This window comes from Heloderma suspectum, chromosome 9 (assembly GCF_057233095.1).
Source record: "Heloderma suspectum isolate Gila_16-S chromosome 9, 16-S_ref, whole genome shotgun sequence".
NCBI lineage: Eukaryota > Metazoa > Chordata > Lepidosauria > Squamata > Helodermatidae > Heloderma > Heloderma suspectum.
Window position 1 is genome coordinate 42298226 of NC_139466.1, and position 20784 is coordinate 42319009.

The following is a 20784-nucleotide window of genomic DNA, read 5'->3' on the forward strand; positions in this document are numbered from 1 at the left end:
TTTTTTTCACAGATTAGTAGTGCGATCCTATACGTGTCTACACAGAAGCCTCACTGAGTTTAATAGGAATTACTTCCAGTGTGTATATAGGATTGCCAATATGTATATAGGATTGCATCCTAAAACGTTCAAGATTTTGCATTCTCTGAATACTTTATATTCATCTTGTATTGTGGTTGTCAGTTAATATGATTAAGTTCATTGCTGGGATATTAGTCAGGATTTTGAAAGACTTAAAACACCAATCTGCCAGAAGTAAGCCCACAGCTGCTAAGTTCTGAAGGTGGAAAAATTGTGAAACCTTTCTGCATGCATACAGCCACAACACATCCTAAGATTAGAAGGCACTTTATAAATTAGCCTTAAAAAATAATGTCTTTATTATAATTGACTCTTTATCCAACATGCCCAGCTCCTCCAAATCTCAAACCTCCAGAGATTAACAAAATGGAATGTTGCCTAATACCAGTTCTGCAGAATCTGGGCTGGTCTGCAAGATCAAAATAAGCCACCGTGGCTTATTGAAATCACGGCACATGCCGGGCATGATTTCCATTATCACCACCCAGGCACAGCTTCTTGTGTCATCCGAACCCAGACAGCATGGCTTGCTGGAAGGGGAAACAATCCTCCAATAACCCATGGGTTTATCTAAATCATGCCATAATTCTAAAAAAGCCATGGTGGCTTATTTTGAATCAGTGGCGGTCATGAATTAATACTAGATTTTGGGGTGCAAAACGCATGCTACGGCATCAAACCAATCCAACAGTTAGTTTACAAATTAAGTTAAAGGAGGTCAAATTCAATTCACAATATTCCTCAGGAGATCTGTGTGGTTTTATCCAAAACGTTTAGTGTTACCTAGAACAACCTACATTTTGGATGCAAAATAAGCAAGTGTCTATCAAAGGCCTCCTACTAGTTTGCATTCTTTCCCTTCACCATTACTTCCTAGGCAACAGAGACAAAGGCCCTGCCCTGTGTGCAACTCCTGGCAATAACAGCTGCAGACTAGTTTAGTGCAGCTTCTTTGTCAGAGAGCAGGTGAAGATGAAAGCCATGGGGAAATGTACACACATTCGGAAACAGCAATACCAAAGGAAACCAAGAGTCTTTTCTGCAAAACTACATCCCATAAAGCAGGGGTGGGCAACCTTTTTGCCCCCAAGGGCCACACATAGTGTGGGATTGGGGGGTGCATACATGCACACTTGCTACACATGTTCTTTCCCACCCCCGCCACATATCCTGATCCAGACCACTGGGAAGAGGGAGAGAGTTTAGCCTTCCCTCCTCCCAGCAAGCCCAATCCTGCTGGGAAAGAAGGCACATGGGGGGATCATTCTTCTTGCACGGTCACTTTCTCAGCACAATCAAACTGTCAAAAGCCCCATCACGTTGTGAAAGAGGGTATGCAGGGAGTCATCCCGCATACCTTCTTTCCCAGCAGGACTGGGCTCCAGACAGCTCGATTGTGATGGGAAAGAGGGTGTGCAAGGAGAATGATCCCTGCGCACCCTCTTTCCCAGGGTGATCTATTTCCCAGCAGCATACCAAACAGCTGATTGACATGGTCTTGGGAGTCCGATTGTGCTGAAAAAGCATGCAGAGATGACTCTCCTCATACATCCTCTTTCCCAACACCAGATAACTTGCCAAACAGCTGTTTGGAGGGACTCTCAGGAGCCCGACAGCACCAGGAAAGAGGGCAGTGAGGAAGAGTCCTCCACTCATGCCCTCATCTCTACTGGTGGCAGCGGGGGATTTGAGGAGAGGCAGTGGTGGCACTGGGCACCCCCCCAGTAGGCTGCACAAGAAGTTGGTTGTCCACCCCTGCCATAAAAGGAACACCTATAAATTCTCCTCACTTTAAAATGCAAGTATTTGCTCATGCAAGACTGAGTAAATGTCAGGGAAAGTTTTAGAGCACTATGGTAACAGTAACCCCAAGGTCATTCATAATTTTTTTTATAGATTTGTGTAATTCTTTGAAGAGCTGCAAATATGATATGGTCAAGCCTTAATCCTAGAAGCAAGGTAAAATATGAAAACGCATACAAATCAATGCCATGTATTAGGAAAAGAAAGGAAAAACACGTTACCTTCTAGAAGTTCCAAGCTAGCACCACCTCCAGTGCTAACGTGACTAACTTTATCTTCAGTGTTCCATTTAGCACAGCATGTAGCTGTATCTCCACCACCTGTTCAGCAAAATATAGCGGAGATACTTTAGAGGGTTTTGGATGCATAAATGTTCCACCAGTTTTGGCGATTATGGACCGTGAGCACGCACACATACACACAGGCAGTACTTCATCACCATGAGGAAGGACTTTAGCGTATAGCGGAAGGTCTACTGCTCACTGGTACAGCACATGCTTTGCAGGCAGTAGGTTCCAGATTCAACTCCTAGCAACTCTAGGAAGGTTTCAGAAAGAGTCCTGTTGGAATCCCTGAAAAGCCACTACCAGTCAGTATAGGGTAGACATTGGAAGCCAGCATTCCAACCAACTGTAAAGCTACTCATCTGGTGACTGGAAGAGGAAGTAGGAGCTGATTCTTACCAATGATGGTGATAGTGCCTTTGGCTGTAACTTCCACAACTTTATCCATCAAGGCTTTGGTTCCTTTGGCAAACTTATCCCACTCAAACACACCAACTGGACCATTCCACACAATTAGCTTGGCTCTTCCCACAGCTTCAACAAACTTCTTAACACTTTCAGGACCACAGTCCAAACCCTAAGACCAGGAAAGAGCAAAATATACTGTTCAGGTATTTCAGTCACTAGAAAGTGCAGGAAAAAAAAGGAGCCCTCAAAGTTCCTCCTTTATACAATGCCTCTCTCCTCAGTCTTTAAACCTACCATCCATCCAGCAGGGATCCCGGATGCCACGGTGGCTTCTCCAGTGTTCGCATTCTCATCAAATTTATCTGCAGTGATGAAGTCAACGGGCAAAGTGATCCGCACACCATTCTTCTCTGCCTTGGCCATCAGGTCCTTGACTATTTTTGATCCTTCCTCATCAAACAAAGAATTGCCAATCTGGAAGCAAAACACAAGTTGTGTAAGCAAATATCAATGGCTACAGAGACTGCTATGAAGCAAATTAGAACCTCAAAAGCAAGACTTCTAGAAAGCTCTTTTCTTTTTTTTTAATTAATGAAATGACTCATGGTCAGAACAGCATTCATGAGGCTGCAGAAAAAACTTTTTCAGCATGATTTCTGAAAGTCTGTCAGAGCCAATGAATGACCAGAGGTCTTACTAGTAGCTTAGCCATGAAGGTAAAATTCAACCTCTGAAGTCATGTGATTTCCTTCATTCCTGAACTTGTATCCAGACAAGACACTCAGAAAACTTGTCAAATTCAGTGAATTGTCAGCAACCTAATAGCTTTTTCTTAATTGAACAGTTTTTAATATAAGAAGACAGCAGCCAGTACATGTACAACAGGGTTGGGAAACCTGTGTACCTACAGATATTGCTGGACTCCATCTCCCATCACCACTACTGTCCAGGTCTGCTGGAGCTGATGGGAGTTGGAGTCCATCAGCATTTGAAGGGCCACAGGTTCTCCACCCGTGATGTACAATACCCTTCACCCAAACAAGGGCATACACTGCAGGTTGCATACCTCCATGTTGTTGAGTACTTTCAGGAAGGTGAAAGCCATTCCGCCACCAATAATCATCTCGTTGACTTTATCCAGCAGGTTATTGATCAGCTGAATCTTATCTTGAACTTTAGCTCTAATAACCGGGGGGGGGGGGGGGAGAAGTTTATTACCACTTCAGTAGTTTATTAGCAGAGCTGTAAAATGTTAAGAAGTGTTACAATAACTTGAGTTGCTATACTTCCACGACAACTATTTGCACTGTATCATGCAAACATTTGAGAATGAAAAATGCAGGTTACTTACCTGTAACTGTAGTTCTTCGAGTGGTCATCTATGCATTCACACATATGGACTCTGCGCCTGTGCTGAGACTCATTCGGGAAGCTTCTGTAGCAGAGGAACGTATTTGGCGGGAACCCTCCCCTACCGTCCACTGCGCATCTCCTAAGGGGCTCCCACCCATTCCCTCAGTTCCTTGAGACCGCCTATTGTGGCCTCGGACCCAAGGGAAACTAATCACGCCTCAGTACCAACATTGAATCTGACATGGACATCGAAGCGGGGATGGTGGGAGGGTTGTGTGAATGCACAGATGACCACTCAAAGAACTACAGCTACAGGTAAGCAACCTACATTTCTTCTTTGTGGTCTATGTGCATCACACATATGGGTGATTAACAAACTCACTTACCAGTGGTGGGTAGGTGTCTTACGCCAAAACTGATGACAGCACAGCCCGCCCAAAAGCACAGTCCGAATGTGCTTTAACATTGAGTTTGTAATGCTTCACAAATGTTGACGGTTTCGACTGGCATGTCGCTGCCCTGCATGTCTGACAGGGGCAAGCCTTTGGTAAAAGCTGCAGACGTGACTACTCCTCGAGTGAAATGCGCTCCGATGTGAGAAGGGTGTTCCTACCCAGACAAACCATAGGCCAGGCCAATGGTTTGCATGATCCATGAAGCCAGTCTTTGGAAGGAAACAGGAGAGCCCTTCTTGAGACCCCCATAACAAACAAAAAGGCGCTGTGTGGTATGGAATGGTGCTGTCCTGGATTTGTAAAAAGCTAATGTCCTCTTGACATTGACAGCATGCAACTTTCTCTCCAGGTCAGAAGTAGTGACTGGGAAGAAAGCTGGTAACGATATGGCTTGGTTGACGTGGAAACCAGAGACCACCTTCAGCAAAAAGTCAATGTCCAGTCTCAGATCAACCTTGTCCCTGTGGAAAATCACGTAGGGATGATCCACTCGTAAGGCACAGATTTCACTAACATCTAGAGGATGTGATGGCGACAAAGAAAGCAACTTTCCACAAAAGCAGGTGAAGGTCTGTCGTGGGCAGAGGTTCGAAGGGCTTCGAGTGGAGGACATGCAAGACAACAGAGAGACTGCATTGGGGGATCAGAGTTCGAACTGCAGGCACCAAGTTCTTTAGACCCTACAGAAACTGGCGAGCAGTAGGGTGAGTAAAGAGGGAAAAACCTTGAACTGACCCTCTGTAACAAGAAAGAGCCGCCAAATAAACTCTTACGGACAAAAGTTTTAAACCTTTTTGACACAAACTATGCAAAAAGAAAAGAACATTCCCAACTGATGCCTGGAAAAGATCAAAAGCATGACGATGAGCAAACATCAGAAAAGGCGACCACTTTACAACATAGGACCGACGGGTAGCCGGCTTCCTAGCTGCATCCAGGACTGCCCGAACTTCGAGTGGAATTTGAGGAAAGATATTCATTGCTGAATCCTCCAAGCCGTTAGCTTCAGAGCATCAAGATCCAGGTGTCGGATCCTGCCTTGGTCCCGAGATCAGGTCTGGTGCTTGCGGAAGCCGCAAGAACTGCTTCACTGACAGATGCAGTAGGGTTGGAAACCACGGCTGTCTTGGCCACCAAGGGGCAATTAGAATGCAGTCCGTCTTTTCATGTGCTATGTTCTGCAGCACCTTGGAGAGGAGGGGAAACGGAAGAAACAGATAAAAAAGTTCCCCACACCACTGTATCTGGAACGCATTGCCCAAAGACAACTGACCGATCCCCGCTCTCATGCAGAAGTGACTGTACACCGCATTAGCTGGGGTCGCGAACAAATCCATCGTTGGACAACCCCAGTGCAGGAAGAGACAATCCAAAACACAAGCCAACATCTGCCACTCGTGAGATGTCTGCCAAGGTTAGGGTGTCTGCCAAAACACTGTGTTGTCTAGCAATGTGAAGAGCACTCAAGAGGATGCCCCGTTGAATTGCCCACAGAAAATCATCCAGGGTGAGGTTGACAAGTCTGGAGGAGTGTGTCCCGCCTTGCTCTGGATGTGCCACAAGACCATCGTATTGTCGGTCAGAATTCGGACATGCCGACTCTGAAGGTAAGGCTCGAAAGCTCGCATCGCCTTCCAAGCCGTAGAAAGTATGTGTGGCACTTCTTTTCTTTTGCAGACCAGATGCCCTGAGTCCGCAATGGGCCACAGCAGGCTCCCCATCTGGAGAGAGACGCATCTGTCATCAGAATTCATGTAGGAGACAGTTGGATGAAAAGAGTGCCTCGGTCCAAGTTGCACCAAGTTGCTCGATTACTCAAAGCCAACATGGATCTCTCAAGAACAAATTCTGCCAGACGAATCTGATCTCATTTTTTGATCAGGTAACCTACCTTCTGGATTGTGAGAATGCTGTGGACATAATATACCTTGACTTCAGCAAAGCTTTTGACAAAGTGCCCGACGATATCCTGAATAGCAAATTAGCTAAAAGTGGGCTAGATGAAACAATGATCCAGTGGATCCACAGTTGGCTACAGGACCGGACTCAAAGAGTGCTTATCAATGGGATCTTCTCAAACTGGGGAGAGGTAACAAGCGGGGTACCACAGGGCTTAGTCCTGGGCCCAGTGCTCTTCAACATTTTTATTAATGACTTGGAGGAGGAGGTGCAGGGAATGCTGATCAAATTTGCAGATGACACAAAATTGGGTGGGATAGCTAATACCCTGGAAGACAGAAACAGAATTCAAAATGATCTTGATAGGCTGGAGTGCTGGGCAGAAAACAACAGAAAGACATTTAATGGGAATAAAGGCCAAGCTTTGCACCTAGGAAAAAGAAACCGAATGCACAGTTACAAGATGGGGGAGACGTGGCTCAACAATACCACAAGCGAGAAGGATCTTGGAATTGTTGTAGATCACAAGCTGAATATGAGCCAACAATGGGATGTGGCTGCAAAAAAGGCAAATACTATTTTGGGCTGCATTAATAGAAGTATAGCTTCCAAATCACGTGAAGTACTTGTTCCCCTCTACTCAGCACTGGTTAGGCCTCCTCTTGAGTATTGTGTCCAGTTCTGGGTGCCATACTTTAAGAAGGATGCAGACAAACTGGGGAGGGTTCAGAGGAGGGCAACAAAGATGATCAGGGGACTGGAAACAAAGCCCTATGAAGAGACTGAAAGAACTGGGCATGAGTAGCCTTGAGAAGAGACGACTGAGGGGAGATATGATAGCGCTCTTCAAAGACTTGACAGGTTGTCACAGAGAGGAAGGCCAGCATCTCTTCTCGATCATCCCAGAGTGCAGGACATGGAATCAATGGCTCCAGTGACAGGAAGCCAGATTCCGGCAGAACATCAGGAAAAACTTCCTTTAAGAGCAATACGACAATGGAACCAATTACCTAGGGAGGTGGTGGGCTCTCCCACACTGGAGGCATTCAAGATGAAGCTGGACAGCCATCTGTTTGGGATGCTCTCACTTGGATTCCTGCATTGAGCAGGGGGTTGGACCCGATGGTCTTATAGGCCCCTTCCAACCCTACTATTCTGTGATTCTATGCACAGTGGAATCTGCCAGAGAAGGGACGTCAACACTTTGCTCGGGATTGAGAGTTGACAACGCTGAGCATCTGAGGTGGAATCGACGTTTCCAAGCAACCAGTTCTGCCGTGGCCACATCCGAAGTCTCGCCTATCAAACAACTGTGACCGTAGCCGCCATGTGACCTAGCAAAACTTGAATGGAACAGGCGATGACTAGTTGATGAAGGAGGACAGTCTCCGCGAGAGTAACCAGCTGATGCTGCCAGTTTCGAGGAAGGTAAGCGCACGCAACGGTCGAATTTAGTAGTGCTCCTATAAACGGGAGATGTTGAATAGGCTCCAGATTTGATTTCTCTCTGTTGACAAACAGGCCCAGCGCACCCAGAAAGTTTAGTACAATCCTGATGGCACAGTAAAGATCCCCTATGGAGTCCGAGACAAGGAGCCAGTCGTCCAGGTAAACCTTGATTCCCTGGAGTCTCAGATACACAGACTGCCATACGCCTCATAAAAACCTTCGGGGCGGTTACCAGACCAAAAGGCAGGACCCAAAACTCAAACATGCTGGTACTGATGATGAAGCGCAGGTACTGGTGGTTGGCATCTGCAATTGCTATATGAAAATACATGTCCTTCAGGTCTATGGCGGCAAACCAAAGTTTCTTTTGAAGAGGGAGAATCGTTGCCAACGTGATCATTCTGAACCTTCTGGGGATGATAAACTTGTTCAAGTCCCTTAATCCATGATGGGGTGGAGGCCTCAGTTCCACTTTGGTACAGTGAAATACTAAGAAACCATCTTCCGGCTGGAATGGAAGGACTCTCTGGATAGCTCCTTTTTGAAGCAGGGTAGATGTCTCCAGAAGGAGGCCTTGTGAAGATGGAGTAACGCGAACAGTCCCGGGGGGGGGGGGGTGTTCTGGTGCTGTGCAGGTTGAGGGCCCAGGCCCATCTTACAGACAGTTGTCTTCACTTTCTGGACAGAGTCCATTTGCTCATCCGTTTTGGAGTTAAAAAGCCCTCTGCTGACAAAGGGCAAGTCCTCTATTTGGGACCGGGCTTCAGGAGTCAAGACCACAGACCTTAGCCAAGCATGCCTCCTGAGGATGATGGCGCCAACCATCAACTTGGTGCTACAGTCCGCCTCATGCCAAGAGCTATTAATTTGCTGTCTCGCCAGCTTGACAGCCTCAGCATGGAAGACCCTGGCTAGATCCTTTGGGTCCTCTGGGACGTAGGCACAAAAGGAATCCATCTTCTTCCAAAGGAATAACTGGTATCCAGCCATCATGGCCTGGTAACTGGCCACATGGAGCCCAAGGGCAGCAGAGGAATACATTCTCCGACCTAAAAGATCCAACCTTCTCCCCTCCTTGTCGACAGGTGATGCATGAGGCTTCTGTGACCATCCCTGCGCAGATTCTACGATGATGGAGTTGGGTTGCGGGTGTAACTACAGGAATGCTATGTTCTTCTCCTGCACCCAATAAAGGGACTCAAGGCGCTTAGACGTCGGAGCCATGGAGGATGGCGCCTTCCAGGACTGTTGAACTGTCTGAAGGAAGGTTGGGAGGAAGGGAACCACAACTGATCTCGACTCGGTATGGACTGCGTCGAAGATGGGGTTCTGTATATGCTCCTCCAGCTGCTGAACTTCGATGCCCAAAGAATGGGCCATCTTGCTGATTTGCTCAGAAAACCTGAATATATCCTCAAAAGGGAGGCTCCCTCCTGGGATCCCACTACATCATCCGGAGATGGGATGGAAGGTGGAATAGATGAGTATGAAGAAGAATCCGACTGGTAATCATCAGCTGAGTCATGATGCAAGGCTGTTCATGGGAGCCGCAGGTGGGATCAGCTGTGGGCCAGACACCAGAATCAAGTGAACCAGTTTAGGTGCCTCTGACTCCACAGCAACGAAGAGGAACAAGGTGGCATGGGTGGAGGCACAAGAAACTCGTCTCACAGAAGGATGAGAAACAGCTTCTGATGTCACCGGCTGATACTGAGGTGAGGCCGCCCCTACATACCCAGAGTGGTCAGAGAAGTACCCTTGGTCCCGAAAACTACGCCAGTCCTTAAAACGATAAGGCTGCTGTGGAGGGCAAGACCAATATGAACTCCTCTCCCAGTCACCATGAGATCCTGACCTCTCCCTATAGTGGAACTCGAAGCAGCAATTCCCATAGGGAGAATGACATAGCCCATGATGAAACTGATGCTCTCTGTCCCAAGGAGGAGTGGAAGACGGCAATGTGAGGCTTCCTGCCTCATTGGGGTCTGACAATCTCTGGATGGAGAAATCTCTCAATTCTGTTCTTTTCCTTCTTTTGCTTTCTTTTCCTTCTTTTGCTATCCTCCCTTTTTTCTTTTTCTTAGGATATTGTAAGGTTGGAAACTGAAGATTCTGTTTATATTGTTGGTAGTGTTTATTCCATTTATAAAATAAAATAAAAAGATTTAAAAAAAGAGAGAAATCTCTCAATTCTGGTAGTGGGGGGGGGAATCCAAGATTTCACCCTCAGTCACCGGCTCGATAGCTGGAGTGGTCGGTACCGATGACAGTACACGAACTGGTGAATTCAACAAAGGAGGTGGTGCCAGAATCTTTGGTTTGGAAGCTTTTTCGGCAACCTTCTTTTTCTTCTGTTTCGTAAGGCCATTCAATCCCAACTTTGGAATCTTTGCCTTTTCAACATCTTTCTCATGACTGAGAGCACTAAGGAGCGCCTGTAAGTTGGAGGATCAGCCCGTTTGACGGAAGTTGTTGGGCAAGGGGATATCAGCTTGGATGAAGATGTAATTGCCTCTGCTTTGTCCCTGCAGCATTCTTTGGATCCGTAGCCAGTAACGCTCTTCCCCACAGCTCTGTCTTAAGCCTGTCCGGTCTGTTGTTTTGTGCCTGTTTAGTAAACGATTGGCACAAGGAGCAGGGGTTGGGTAGGTAGCCTTCACCCAAACCAAAAAGGCAGAGGGAGTGAGGTCAGTCGGGGGGCAACTTACTCCCACGCTGGACACACTTAGAAAAAGGTGCCTTTGCAGCCAGAAGTGACACCGCAGCCACAGTCAACAGACGGATGAACAACAAAGGGATTTTTTTTTTGGTGGAACAACGACAAAGACAGGGTAAAACGTACAGGAATAACAGAAAGAAGTCCTCAGTGGTAGCAGAAAAAGCGCTGCAATTCTCTTTCTAAGCAGAGAGGAAGCTCCGAACAAGACTATCCACTATGGCAGTCGAAAGAGAACTGAGGGAAGGGGCAGGAACCCCCTAGGACATGCGCAGCAGACAGTGGGGGAAGGTTCCTGCTAAAAACGTTCCTCAGCTATAGAAGCTTCCTGAATGAGGCTCATTGCAGGCGCAGAGCCCCTATGTGTGATGCAGAGAGACCACGAGGAAGAACTACAAGGCAGCCCTATAAATATGAAAGAATATGAGAGTCACAATGCGTTTCAAGCTTTTACATGAATACTATGAAAAACAAATAGGCCCATTGCCCATTTTCTCTTTATATCTACTACTGAAATACAGGCTAATAATAAATAGAGAAAATAGTGCAGTCACATGCATTGATGTAAATGTATGATAACCTATGACAGAGGTGGGCAGAAAGTACACCTCCAGATGTTCTAGACTTCAACTCCCAGCATTCCTGACCATTGGCAATACTGGCAAGGGCTTCTGGGAGTTGATTTGGAGATGTACCTCCTCCCCAGCCTTGACTGAGGATCTCTCTAAGCAAAACAGGAGAAGGTCATCTGAAACACCCACTCCCCACCTCAAATTGTTCACCATTAGAAGGCTTCAAAACTTGAATTGAGGGAACATGAGGCTTCTGATTAGTATTGAACTGAGGCAACCAATTTATCACAAGTAGGGAAAGAACGCTGCCTATCGTGAAAAAAGCAGGTGTGGGAATTTGTGCTCATGCAATCAGTTGCATCAAATGACGTTTGCCCAATGTGAACAGAATTAGGAAATACAAATATCTACCTGATAGTAGCCATTCTTAATATAATTGTTTCAGCCCAAGAAAGCAGGCTTCTCTATTCATACATTAATTTAGTTCATTTGGTTTTCTCTTAGGTATGTATTTTATTCTCAACATTTTTAAAAGAGTTATTCACCACTTCTAGCACTGACCAATAACTATTTATTATAAAATAATAATTATAAACTGTGTTCCTGCTAATTTTGTTAAGGATTTAAAGAGCAGCACAACTTCTGTTGTAAACATTATGGGATCCAGTTGGAATAAAATCTTTAAAACTGGGAGGAGCATGTGCCACTGAGAAATCCCTCTGAAAGCAGCAAAGCAAACGTGCAAAAGGATGGATTATTTCAGCGAACTCCAAGGCAACCGTTCCCTATGGCTGCATGTTTCTCTTGCAGGGTGGCCTTAAAGCTTCTCCCATCACAGCAGCTCTGGTCATCTGAGTGCTGTAACTGAAGCAATCAGGAGGATGAATATATATTGATAGCTGGTTCTAGAAAAGTAGTGCCACAAAGCAAATGGGCGTTCTACAGCATTACAGTCACTGGGATTTGCATGAGTACGGAATATTCTGGTAACTAGATTTGTGACAAGCTGTTCAGTTATTTCTAAACAAATGAAAAACAGAATTTTAAACGAATTGCACTTGTCTAAAGAATGCCAAAAAGCAGAGCCTGCTACTGGCAGAAGGGGAGTCCTGACAGAACCCGCAAGTTGTGCACAACAGACATACTTTGGCATTAACAAAACACTTTGAGTGTTCAAAGCACTTCTCATGTTATAACCGTAATACATACACCTACCCTGTGAACTAGACCAGTACTAATACTACAGATGGAGGCTGAAATATAATAGCCTAGCTAACGCCACATAGTATGCTTACATCTATGGCAAAATTTGAATTGGGGGACTCCGCTACTCACAGTGGTTATGCTATGACAACTTGTGGCAGAAGAAACACAAGTCTGAGAAATACTTATTACTGCCACTGTGCTAGAGTAAACAAAACAGCATCTGGGTATAACCAAAAAGCTCCAACAGCGGCACTTCAATATATTTCATCCAGAAAAGGGAACTGTTGATATTGGCCATGATCCACCAAACCGCTTTGGAATAGTGGAAGAATTGGTACACAGCGCCCCCACCCTACCCCCACACACAAACAGCCGTTTTTGGCCCAGTTGCCCCAAGGTTAAAATGGGAGCTGGCAACATTTGGGAAGGACAATAAAAAACCTCTTCAGGAAGTCAGAGCTAATCACACTTTCTTAACTTGCAATCAATATTTCATTCTTGATATGTGCAGCAATCTAACAGTGGCCACAAGGCTGTGCAAGGCTGTTTGGAAGACAACTCACACTCCAAGGTTTAAGAATGCCCCCAGGAAAGTCACCATTGTTAAGCAAATCCAGATGGGACAATGCTGCATCTACTTGTAGTTTAACAACCCCCCCTTCCAAAAAAACCCTCATTTGGAATCCCTGGGAGCCAATAGGTATCCAGCTACATGCATAATGGCAGGCAGTTTCAATTTACATGCAGAACTGCTGAGTAGTGACTATGTTTATACTCTGATGCAAAGGTCAGACACACACTATTCTGATCTAGTCCATAACAGTATACACTGACCAAACTTGGAATAGCGTTTAAAAAACATAAAAATCACTGAAACAGATACGGTTTTAGAGCCGTAAAAAATGTTAAAACTATCTGCCCTCATAGACAGGACACACTCATAATTTCTGCCATAAATTCATTAGTTATAAGTTCAAATAAGTTTTAAGAGACAATTATATGCACTGAAGGAGAAAGTAATTTGGTTCTTACCCTCCAAGTATTGCCAGGAAGGGGCGCACCGGATTCTCTAGAGCTTTGGCAAAATAATCCAGTTCTTTCTTCATCAGGAAGCCAGCAGCTTTCTGAGGGAGATTCACACCTACCATGGAGCTGTTGCATTGGGGGAAAAAAACCTCAATAATCTGCAACACTGATGAGAACCCAAACCTGTTCCTTTGATCCTAGAAAGAAACCCCTTCAAGTCCACAACTGTGCAGATATTTAGCTGAAACTGCTAGCACTCAAGATACAACAGCACAACAAAAATAATAACGTTTCTGAAGTTCAGATCAGTCTTTCTGCTTCGACAAGTTCTAGTGACCTGCAAACTAATTCTGCACTGAACATTTCCAAGACACTTTTGATGTGGAAGACCCATTTATATTACTGCATGAATAAATCCCATGAAAGGATAAGAAAAGTGAAAGAAGAGTATGTCTCCAGAGACCTTTATTAAATTAAATCTAAAAAGAATGGTTTTCATCAACGTTGCATGTAAACATCAATTTAAAGGCATTCTCACAACTTGAAAAAGGGCAGATTTAAAATATCTATGGTAGATAACAAGTACACACTATTCATACCCTAGCAAGTCTAGTGGGTTTGTAATGCTCAATAATGAGTATTCAAATGTTTTCCACTCAGCTGGATGTGAATGCTAATGTAATTACTTAGTGGAATATACAGTGAACAATTTGAACAGGAAAATCAAGACTGCATGGAAGTCATTCAGAATTAGTGTAGCATTCTTTGCTATGTAGACTGATTTTTCACTGTATATACCAGAGAATGCTACATTGGCACTGAGATGGATCATGATGCTTATTTTCTTCAAGATGGACACTTCTAAGATATTGGCAGGAGTCTATTATATATATTTTTTAAAATAAATAAGTACACATTTCTAAGGTTCAGAAGTGTTCAAAGATAGAGACCAGTACATTGGTCTCATTTCAAAAGATAGCAAACTAAGCCAAACTACCTTATAGCAAGAGACTGTCTATCCAAATAAGTCAGAAGCTGACAGAAATCCAGCTATGACGACATATGGACAGTGGCTACACACCTGTGAGCTCTATGTGCAGTTCCAAAAGCATCATTGATATAAACATCTCCTAATTTAGAAAGTGATGCTCTGAAAGTATCGACCTGTGCAGAATCAGCCTTGATCTGGGGAAGGCAAGAGAGAATAAAATCCCATTACTTTGTTAGTTATTCTATTTTATTGATAAATACTAGGAGTAATGAAATCATTCTTTCTGAAACTGAACTCTTGAGAGCAAAGAGCATTTATGGGAGGGACCCCTCCAAACCACCACCACAGCAGATATGCCTAATATTAGAAGACCTCTTCTGAATGCCTCTAATCACACTTGCAACCTACTTCTTAGCTCAAACAATGGGATCAAGGAACTGAAATGGTATGCATATGGAAGTGGGAAATCCAAAAAGACAGGAAGGTTTTAGACTATGTTAATATGCACAAAAGCCAACAGTACTAAATGCTTCCGTAGGGATTACTCAGGAGGATGAGGCATTTCTGTACTGCTTGCACACTACAGACAGGAGTATATTCTACACCATTTCACCACAAGATGCCACGTTCAGTAAAATTATGCAGAGATGTAACTTGTTATGCAGAGATGTTAACTTGTTCTCTTTTTTCTACTAGACAAAAGCATTCTGGGAAGGGATGCAGCAAGCCCTACTCTGGCTCCGTTCACTATGAACCATTCAGAAGAAGGGTATGACTGCCAATCCATGCCTTGAAAGGGCAGAATAGTTTGTTAAAAAATTAAAAACATGAGTGAAATAGTGAGATCTTATTCTGCAGCTTAATCTGCTTTTTAAAATCAGGAATTACATTTTGAATTGATCAAAGTCTGAAAGACTAAACGCATTGACTCCCTCTCACAAGCTTAGACCCTTAGGCTCTTTAGGTCTCTGCCCTGCCCCCAAACAGCAAGATGGGTTTGGCTGTCAGAGCCCCTGGTGCTGCTCACATGGTGGTGGGAGGAGAGCGCTCTGGCAAAGGAACAAATGCATAAAATTTTGGGTGGTATGACACAACTTGTTTAAAAACCACCATTCTTCTAATCTGGAGAAGGGTAAGTTGTCTTCTCTATTACTATTGGTTATACTATACTATGCATCTTAGTTTCCTTAGTTGACCAGCTTTATATAATTAATGTGCCTCTGCTACAGTATAAGAAGTGCTAGAAGTAGGGAAACCATCTGTTTTAAGAAAGGTCATTAGGGGATTTGGAGATAAATGCCATCAGTATGGATAAATGCCATCACTCAGATCTTGAGTGTCTGTACCTTGTGTTGGGTACCCGGGACAGATTAGGGATTCTGTTGGTGTACCGCCCACCCCGCTGCCCATCAGACTCCCTGCCTGAGCTGACGGAGGTGGTCTCGGACTTGGTGTTGAGGACCCCCAGGATGATGGTCCTGGGGGATCTCAACTTCCATGCCGAGGCCGCTGTATCCGGGGCGGCTCAGGACTTCATGGCCGCCATGACGACCATGGGGCTGTCCCAACATGTCATCGGCCCAACGCATATAAAAGGACACATGCTTGATCTGGTTTTCTCGACTGGGCAGGAGGATGGTGATCTGAAAGTAGAGGAATTAACATCTGTCCCTTTGTCATGGTCAGATCACTTCCTGCTGAGGTTTAGACTTCTGGCGGCCTTTCCCCTCTGCAAGGGTGGGGGACCTATTAAAATGGTCCGCCCCCGGAGATTAATGGATTCCGATGGATTCCAGAGGGCTCTGGGGGATTTTCCTGCTGGTATGGCTGGTGCTCCTGTTGAAGCCCAGGTCGCTCTGTGGAATGCAGAGATGACTCGGGCGGTTGACACAATCGCACCCAAGCGCCCTCTCCCTCTGAGCAGAGCCCGGCCAGCTCCTTGGTATACACCTGAGCTGAGGGCAATGAAGCAAGAGGGGAGACGGCTAGAACGCAGGTGGAGGAAAACTTGTGCTGAGTCTGACCGAACACAGGTAAGAGCCCACTATCGAGCCTACTCTGTGGCGGTGAGGGTGGCAAAGAGGCAGTTCTTTTCCACCAGCATTGCATCTTCTCAGTGTCGCCCGGCGGAGCTTTTCCGAGTGGTTCGCGGCCTGTTACATTCTGGGCCAGGGAGAGAGACGGTGGAACCCTCGGTAGCACGCTGTAACGAGTTTGCGCGGCACTTTGAGGATAAAGTCACTCAGATTCGTCATGAATTGGACACCACAATTAATGCAGTTCCATTGGTAGAGGCGTTCAGAGCACAGTCTGGTCCAGTTTTATTGGATGAGTTTCAGTTATTGAGGCCTGAGGATGCGGACAAGGTGCTTGGCCAAGTCCGATCGACCACTTGTGTGCTTGACCCTTGCCCTTCATGGCTTATTAAATCAAACAAGGAGGGGTTGTCCGGCTGGGTCCAGGAGGTTGTAAATTCCTCCTTGAGAGAGGGAGTGGTGCCTGCCACTTTAAAAGAGGCAGTAATTAGACCACTCCTGAAAAAGCCTAACCTGGACCCAGAGGATGTTAACAATTATAGGCCAGTGGCCAACATCCCCTTCCTGGGCAAGGTGCTTGAGCGGGTGGTTGTAGGACAGCTCCAGGCACACTTGAATGAAACGGATTATCTAGATCCATTTCAATCGCGCTTCAGGCCTGGTTTTGGAACGGAAACTGCCTTGGTCGCCCTGTGGGATGACCTCTGCCGGGAGAGGGACAGGGGGAGTGCGATCCTGTTGATTCTCCTGGACCTCTCAGCGGCTTTCGATACCATCGACCATGGTATCCTTCTGGATAGGTTGTCTGGGTTGGGAGTTGGAGGCACTGCACTACAGTGGTTCCGCTCCTACTTGGATGGCCGATTCCAGAAGGTGGTGCTGGGGGATTATTGCTCTGTGCCATGGCAATTGTGCCGTGGGGTTCCACAGGGCTCTATTCTATCCCCCATGCTGTTTAACATCTACATGAAACCACTGGGGGAGGTTATCCGGAGGTGTGGGCTGAGGTGCCATCAATATGCAGATGACACCCAGCTCTACCTCTCTTTCTCATCAAAACCAGGTGAGGCAGTGGCTGTTCTGAACCAGTGCCTGGGCACGGTAATGGACTGGATGAGGGCTAATAAACTGAAACTCAATCCAGACAAGACGGAGGTACTGTTAGTGGGTGGTTCGTCTGCCCGGCTAGGTGATATTCAACCTGTTCTGGAGGGGGTTGCACTCCCCCTAAAGGATCAGGTTCGTAGTTTGGGGGTGCTCTTGGATCCAGAACTGTCACTTGAGGCACAGGTGAACTCAGTGGCACAGAGCACTTTTTATCAGCTTAGGCTGGTATACCAACTACGCCCTTATCTGGACAAAGATAGCCTAGCTACAGTTATCCATGCTCTGATAACTTCTCGTCTGGATTACTGCAATGCGTTATACGTGGGGCTGCCTTTGAAAACGGTCCGGAAACTTCAGCTGGTCCAAAATAGGGCAGCAAGATTGTTAACAGGGACTGGCCAGCGAGCTCATATTACGCCAGTATTTTTCCAGCTGCACTGGCTGCCAGTCCATTTCCGGGCCCGATTCAAAGTGCTGGTGTTAACATTCAAAGCCCTTAACGGCTTGGGGCCAGGTTACCTGAAGGATCGCCTCCTCCCATATGTGCCTGCCCGGACCTTAAGATCATCAGCAGCAGCCCTTGTCCGTGAGCCCCTGCCAAAGGAAGTGAGGCGGGTGGCTACTAGGAGGAGGGCTTTTTCTGTTGTGGCACCCCGGCTCTGGAATGAGCTCCCTAGTAAGGTTCGCCTGGCGCCTACATTGTACTCTTTTCGGCGCCAGGTGAAGACCTTTTTATTTTCCCAGGCATTTTAGCTTTCTAAATTTTTATCTTTGCTGTTTTAAATCTGTATTTTAAACTCCTGTACTGCTGCTAGGTTTTATTGTGGTTGTATTGTTATATTGTGGTTTTAATGTTCTATATATTTTAAATTGTTTTATTGTGTGTTGTTTGGTTTTAGTTTTTGTGAACCGCCCAGAGAGCTTCGGCTATTGGGCGGTATAGAAATGAAATAAATAAATAAATAAATAAAGTCAGTATGCTGATGACACGCAGCTCTATCTCCCTGTGGCGTCTGAATCAGGAGAGGCTGCGCAAGTCCTGAATCAGTGCCTAGACTCAGTAATGGGCTGGATGAGGGCCAATAAACTGAAGCTGAATCCTGGCAAGACGGAAGCCCTGTGGGCGAGTGGTTCCCGGGTCCAGGAGACAGGCTCATTGCCTGTTCTGGATGGGGTTGCACTCCCTCTGAAAGATCAGGTCCGTAGTCTGGGGGTGCTCCTAGATCCATCATTGTCGCTGGAAGCCCAAGTGGTCGCAGTGGCTCGGAGTGCCTTTTACCAGCTTCGGCTGGTTCACCAGCTACGGCCTTTCCTGGACAGGGATAGCTTGACCACGGTGGTACAGGCATTAGTAACCTCAAGACTGGATTACTGCAATGCGCTCTATGTGGGGCTGCTTTTAAGGCTGGTCTGGAAGCTGAAGCTAGTGGAGAATGCAGCAGCTCGGCTGTTGTCGGGAGCTGCCCCTTTTCAGCATGTAACTCCTCTGCTGAGGGAACTGCACTGGCTGCCTCTTCGCTACCGGGCCAGGCTTACAGTATTAGTACCTGTGTACAAAGCCCTAAACAACTTGGGACCAGGATACCTGAGCGAGCGCCTCCTTTACCAACCTGCCCGGTCACTGAGGTCATCAGAGGGCATGTTCCTGGTGGTTCCACATGGACCTATGGCCTGATTGGAGTCCACCAGGAAAAGAGCCTTCAGTGTGGTGGCCCCCTTCCTGTGGAATTCCCTGCCTTCAGCGGTCAGGCAGGCGCCAATATTGTGTTCCTTCCAGCGCCTCCTGAAGACGTTATTTCAAGAGGCCTTCCTTGCATGACCAGCTGTGGTTTGTTAAATTCCACTTTACTGGGGTTTGTCTTTTTTAAAAAATGTTTTAACTCTTTTAACCTGCTGTTTTCTTCTTTTACTGTGTTGTTCACTGCTCCGAAATCTGATGAAGAGCGGTATATAAATATTGTAAGTAAGTAAGTAAGTAAGTAAGAAAACAAGTGATTTTCTTTCATTCACAATAGCAAATACTGCAACCAGACACAATACCCCTTAACTTACATTTGTAGTTATTTGCTACTGAATAATCCTTTTCACTTCAGGGCTGTCAAGCCAGTTACCATTTCCGGCTCTAAAACAATATGCTAAACTAAAGCAAGGGCAGGTGCCTTTGAATCCAGCTTGCAACCTCCCCTCCTTGGCCTCATTCCCTGCGCAGCCGTTAGGCTTATGAAAAAGGGTTTTGTCCCCACAAGAGAGAGAGGGTGGAGATCTGGTCCCATCCACTTTGGCTTCAGCCCTGTCCACCCTGTTATGCGACCCCCAAGAGAATGCAGCCCTTGACATACAAAAGGTTCCCCATCCCTGTATTAAGCATGCTAACAACGGTATACATATATAAGACATTCTAAGACATTTAAGGTGCAGGATATAGTTTTTCTGCAATGATGGAAATTCTCTCAAGAGAGAAGAACTGCATCCTGAACAGCCAACTCCAAATATTCTGTGTGTTACACTCTTGAGAACACTGATGATGGGTTCCTCCTCTGATAGGCTGCTCTAGAATTGCAGGGGTACATGGCTACTGACTATGCTGGCTTGGGGGTATTGTGGGAATTGTAGTCCAACATATCGGGAGGGAACCAGGTTGGGGAAGGCTGATTTTCAGTCATCATATATGGTCCTTTAGAGAGTAAATATGGAAAACATACAAGCTCCTGCCCATTAAGAATGAGAGAAAATACAAAAGGAGAGGCCATAATACCAAGGGACAAATGTGAGCAACTGTTACAAAGTGAATGCAAGTTACTCATCCCTTATTTCAAGTGGAAATGAGGACTGAAGGATTATGGCAAGGGGTTCAGGTTGGAACCTATGAATTCAAGTACTCAAGTCTTGAGAAGTTTATTTGTGCATCTTTTCAGAACACAGTGTTCGATATCAACTTGTAAAAGGGCATCATACTGTGTATCAGCATTCCACACCTTGGCTGCTCTAAAAGGGAGCCAAGCTTGAAGCTTAATGGGGTCAGAGATGCTAAGAAAAGAAACCAACTGGGACCAAGTACTCTTGATGACCTTCAAGAAAATGTCAGAGGTACAAGATGGCATGAACACCACATGGCTGCCTGAAAATTAGTGGCATATGCATTCAAACCTTTACAGTCCCAGTCTAGAGACTAAACACTGCCAGCAACAGTCAGAACATTAACCCAATATATTCATCTCATTCTTTTCTTAAGCAAATTTTCTGCCAAACATTTCCTCACACAGCAGTGCATTTTCATTCAGCATTCTTCCTCACTTCTCCACTTTAATCCAAACACCCTTTCATAAAAGGGCATAAGCTGGTTATCTTCATCCAAGCTAGTATATAGCACTGTCTTCTCACTATGTGCTCATTGTCAC

General features: G+C 45.7%; 1 protein-coding gene across 1 annotated transcript in view; it reads right to left on the minus strand.

Moving 5' to 3' along the window:
• The window catches only part of PGK1 (phosphoglycerate kinase 1), a 30420-nt gene that overhangs the window by 1319 nt on the left and 8317 nt on the right, over positions 1 to 20784 (minus strand). Inside the window, exons 5-10 of the mRNA XM_084814238.1 lie at positions 14334 to 14437; positions 13259 to 13378; positions 3643 to 3757; positions 2871 to 3050; positions 2568 to 2745; positions 2106 to 2204 (exon numbers count right to left, since the gene is read on the minus strand). Coding sequence (XP_084670364.1) covers positions 2106 to 2204; positions 2568 to 2745; positions 2871 to 3050; positions 3643 to 3757; positions 13259 to 13378; positions 14334 to 14437 — 796 coding nt within the window. The remainder of the gene's footprint in view (positions 1 to 2105; positions 2205 to 2567; positions 2746 to 2870; positions 3051 to 3642; positions 3758 to 13258; positions 13379 to 14333; positions 14438 to 20784) is intronic.